Below are 3,542 nucleotides of genomic sequence, written 5' to 3'. Positions count from 1 at the left end.
CTCCTCACTGGCTGTGCTGGTTGGGGTAGGAAGGAGAACCAGACAGACATGGCTCAACACCACCGACACTGCTAGCACGTGTTTGTGCTCATGGATGTGCTGAGAGTGATCCCAGGGTGTTTGCAATGGCAGCAGATGTGTTTTTGTGTGCCCTAGCTCTGGCCTGTGGTGTTACATGAGAGTGCATGGATCACTCTCCAGCCCCCTTTCCCTAGGTGTCCTGGGTCCCCACTGCTTCTGCAGGGATTGCAGAGCCCTCCTTTCCTATGCATACCTGGGTATAGGGCTTTATGTGACTCCACCATGAAACATCCCTCACTTTGTGAGGCTCCACTCCCTGCCCACCCCTGAGGCACACACTCTTCCTAGAGATCCCCCGAGCTCTCCTGGTGGCCAGCTTCCTTTCCAGAAGGATGGCATCTGTGAGCAGCCCCAGACAGGCAACGCAGAGACCACTCACCATCTCTGCTTGCACTGGTCACCACGAAAGGATCCCCAAATCCAGCCCTCGGTCCCTGGTGGATCACACTGGGCCTCTGAGCTCATCCTGCTGGGCCCATGGAGTTCACAAGCAGGACAGCAGGCCCTTTTGTGCTGCAACCCTTGGGTGTGTTTTTTACTCTCCTTTCTGAAGAAAGGCAAGACTCACGGCACAGCACGGAGGAGATCCCCTTTTATTACAAAACGTTATTTGGGACCCCAGGTCTGACATAAAGGTGCCCATTGCCTCGTCCTGCCTGTGCTCACAGGAATGCACGGGGAAGCATAACCGTACCACCACCACATTAGGAGAGCTCTTAGGTCGTATATACACACTAGAGCACAGCAGCACAGTGTGGCAATGAGGAGAACAGCTCCGAACAGAGAAAATCCTGCTGTTGTTGGGCAGATGTGTTTCCAGAAAAGCTGTAGCCCCCATGTGACAGCTGCAGGGAGGAAATACTTGCTGTGGTAGAGGGAGAATGGTCCTGCAGAGCATAGTGTCTGACCCCACAGGCTGCATCCAGACTCTCCTCCACTTCTGCTCTGTGCACTGCAGCCCTGTAGAGGGAAGGGACTGGCCCACTGTGATAGCTGCCTGCCACCCTTGCAGAAGAGGCATGTGAGATCACACTCTGACTGTGGCCAGGGGAGTTGAGCTCTCCTAATGCACATGGGACCCATGCTGTCAACCCATCTGTACTTGCGCAAGCCTGACTCTTCCCCCCGAGCTCCTTTGGTATCACTGCTGAAAGAGACACTGCAGTGGGAAACTCTCCTCGTTGCACTGGGGCATCCGAGGGAGCTCAGACTAGTATGCCTTTGAGGTTCCCTCCTCCCTGCTGATGAAGGGGGAAGCCTGGCTTCCTCCTTCAGCACAGTTGCTGGGTCAGATTCAAATGAGAGATTCCAGAGGACAAGTAGCACTTTTCTTTCTTACTTTTTTTCTTTTCTTTTCTTTTCTTTTCTTTTTTTTTTTTGCAGGAGTGTAAATAATAAAAAAATGAATAACACATTGCTTTGATGCCAAATACGCTGGAAATGGGGAAGAGGTGCACATAGGGCAGTTACTGCTCCCGACATTGTAACCACCTGATCCGCTTCCTCACTGCATCTTGCAGCTCCTTGTTCCTCATGCTGTAGAAGAGCGGGTTTACTGTTGGAGGCACAACAGAGTACAGAACTGCCATCACCAGATCCAGAGATGGGGAGGAGATGGAGGGCGGCTTCAGATGGGCAAACGTAATAGTGCTGACAAAGAGGGAGACCACAGCCAGGTGAGGGAGGCACATGGAAAAGGCTTTGTGTTGGCCCTGCTCAGATGGGATCCTCAGCACAGCAGTGAAGATCTCCACATAGGACAGCACAGTGAAAACAAAACACCCAGAGACTAAACAGGCACTAACCACAATAAGCCTGACTTCCCTGAGGCTGGTGTCTGAGCAGGAGAGCTTGAGGATCTGGGCAATTTCACAGAAGAACTGCTCTAGGATGTTGCCTTGGCAGAGTGGTATTGAAAATGTGTTAGCAGTGTGCAGGACAGCACAGAGAAAACCACTGGCCCAGGCAGCTGCTGCCATTTTGACACAAGCTCTGCTGCCCATGAGGGTCCCATAGTGCAAGGGTCTGCAGATGGCAATATAGCGGTCATAGGCCATGGCAGTGAGAAGAAAATACTCAGCAAAAATGAAAAGGACAAGAAAAAAGAGCTGGGCAGCACATCCTGAGTAGGAAATGGCTCTGGTGTCCCACAGGGAATTGGCCATGGATTTGGGGACAGTGGTGGAGATGGTGCCAAGGTCAAGGATGGAGAGGTTGAGGAGGAAGAAGTACACAGGGGTGTGGAGGCGGTGGTTGCAGGCTATGGTTGTGATGATGAGGCCATTGCCCAGGAAGGCAGCCAGGTAGATGCCCAAGAAGAGCGCAAAGTGCAGGAGCTGCAGCTCCCGCGTGTTGGCAAATGCCTGGAGGAGGAACCTGTTGAAGGAGCTGCTGTTGGACATTTGCTCCCCCTAGGCATGGGGGATCGTCCAAAAAGACAAGACATAGACAAGTTAGGACAGAATTCTCTGGGCCAAACTTTCTATTTCTTAGTACTCTGCCCCTCCAAAAACATGTATCACCTGTCCCCACCTTGGTTTGCAGCCCAGCCAGATATCCCACAGTCAAATGGTTAAAGGTCCTAAGGATGGGATGTTCTGAAGAGAGAATTGGCTCATTGCTAGCCCCTCTCCCCTGCTCCTCCCCCCGCCCCAGCACTGCCCAGAGCCCCAGAAGCTGGAGGGGGACTTGATTACCTTTGTCAAATATACATCTCTATGGCAGGACCTGCAGGGTCAGTGTCTGAATTGCATCTCAAACACTCCTGCCCAGGGAGTCCAAGTGGAAGGACAAGAACAGCATAGACAGGTAGGGAAATACAGGGCAGTATCGTGGCATTTCTTCTGAGGGAGGCAGGAACATGGAGACTCAGGGGAACACTCAGGGTTTTCTCCTCTCCTGGGTGTCCATCAGCCAAGGAAAAACCTCATGCCATGGATCCTACAGGCTTGAGGGCAGAGAGCTGGAACAGGTTGCCCAGAGGGGTTGTGTTTGTCGAGTCTCCTTTTCTGGAGATACTTAAAACCCGCCTGGATGCAATCCTGTCTAATATGCTGTAGGTGACCCTGCTTGAGCAGGGAGGTTGGACTAGATGATCTCCAGAGGTCCCTTCCCACCTTACCCATTCTGTGATTTGGTGAGCTGATGGGTGAGAAGAGGAGATGTTGAAGTCTGCAGTTTCCTCCCACACTTTGACCATGACTGCTGCCTGGAGCTATCCCTGCAGGGAGGTGTTTCTCTGTCCCCACGTCTCTCTCCTGTCACTGCTCACAAACCCCATTCCCCTCATGGGGCGCTCAACCTTGCCCTGCAGACACCTCCCAGGGGCAGGCAACTGCCCAGGGGCATCTCAGTGACACAGGGGCTAAGGAGCAGGTGAGATATACCCTGATGAGGCTGGAAAGGTGATGCTCGTTCTGTCTGTAGGCTGTGGGCTGGATGAAGAGATTTGCTGAGTTCCC

The 3,542-nt window shown here is 52.8% G+C and overlaps 1 protein-coding gene across 1 annotated transcript; it reads right to left on the bottom strand.

The window, feature by feature from the left end:
* Positions 1-1,547: 1,547 nt before the first annotated feature.
* On the bottom strand, positions 1,548-3,280 carry LOC134154366 (olfactory receptor 14C36-like). Its single transcript, XM_062601117.1, has 2 exons — positions 3,203-3,280; positions 1,548-2,492 (listed from the first exon to the last, which is right to left on the bottom strand). The coding sequence occupies exons 1-2, from the start codon at positions 3,278-3,280 to the stop codon at positions 1,548-1,550; spliced, it is 1,023 nt and encodes a 340-aa protein (XP_062457101.1).
* Positions 3,281-3,542: the final 262 nt, after the last annotated feature.

The sequence above is a fragment of the Rhea pennata genome, unplaced genomic scaffold (genome assembly GCF_028389875.1).
Source record: "Rhea pennata isolate bPtePen1 unplaced genomic scaffold, bPtePen1.pri scaffold_26, whole genome shotgun sequence".
Lineage (NCBI taxonomy): Eukaryota > Metazoa > Chordata > Aves > Rheiformes > Rheidae > Rhea > Rhea pennata.
Note: the sequence above shows the minus strand (reverse complement) of the source record. Positions and strands in the feature narration are given on the sequence as shown.

What these genes read in the sequence shown, in the direction of transcription:
- LOC134154366 (XM_062601117.1), bottom strand. Translation starts at nt 3,280, where the DNA reads ATGGTCAAAGTGTGGGAGGAAACTGCAGACTTCAACATCTCCTCTTCT. An exon ending in CTCACCAAATCACAGAATGG is followed by an intron (nt 2,493 to 3,202) that starts GTAAGGTGGGAA and finishes CCCCATGCCTAG; the next exon opens with GGGGAGCAAATGTCCAACAG.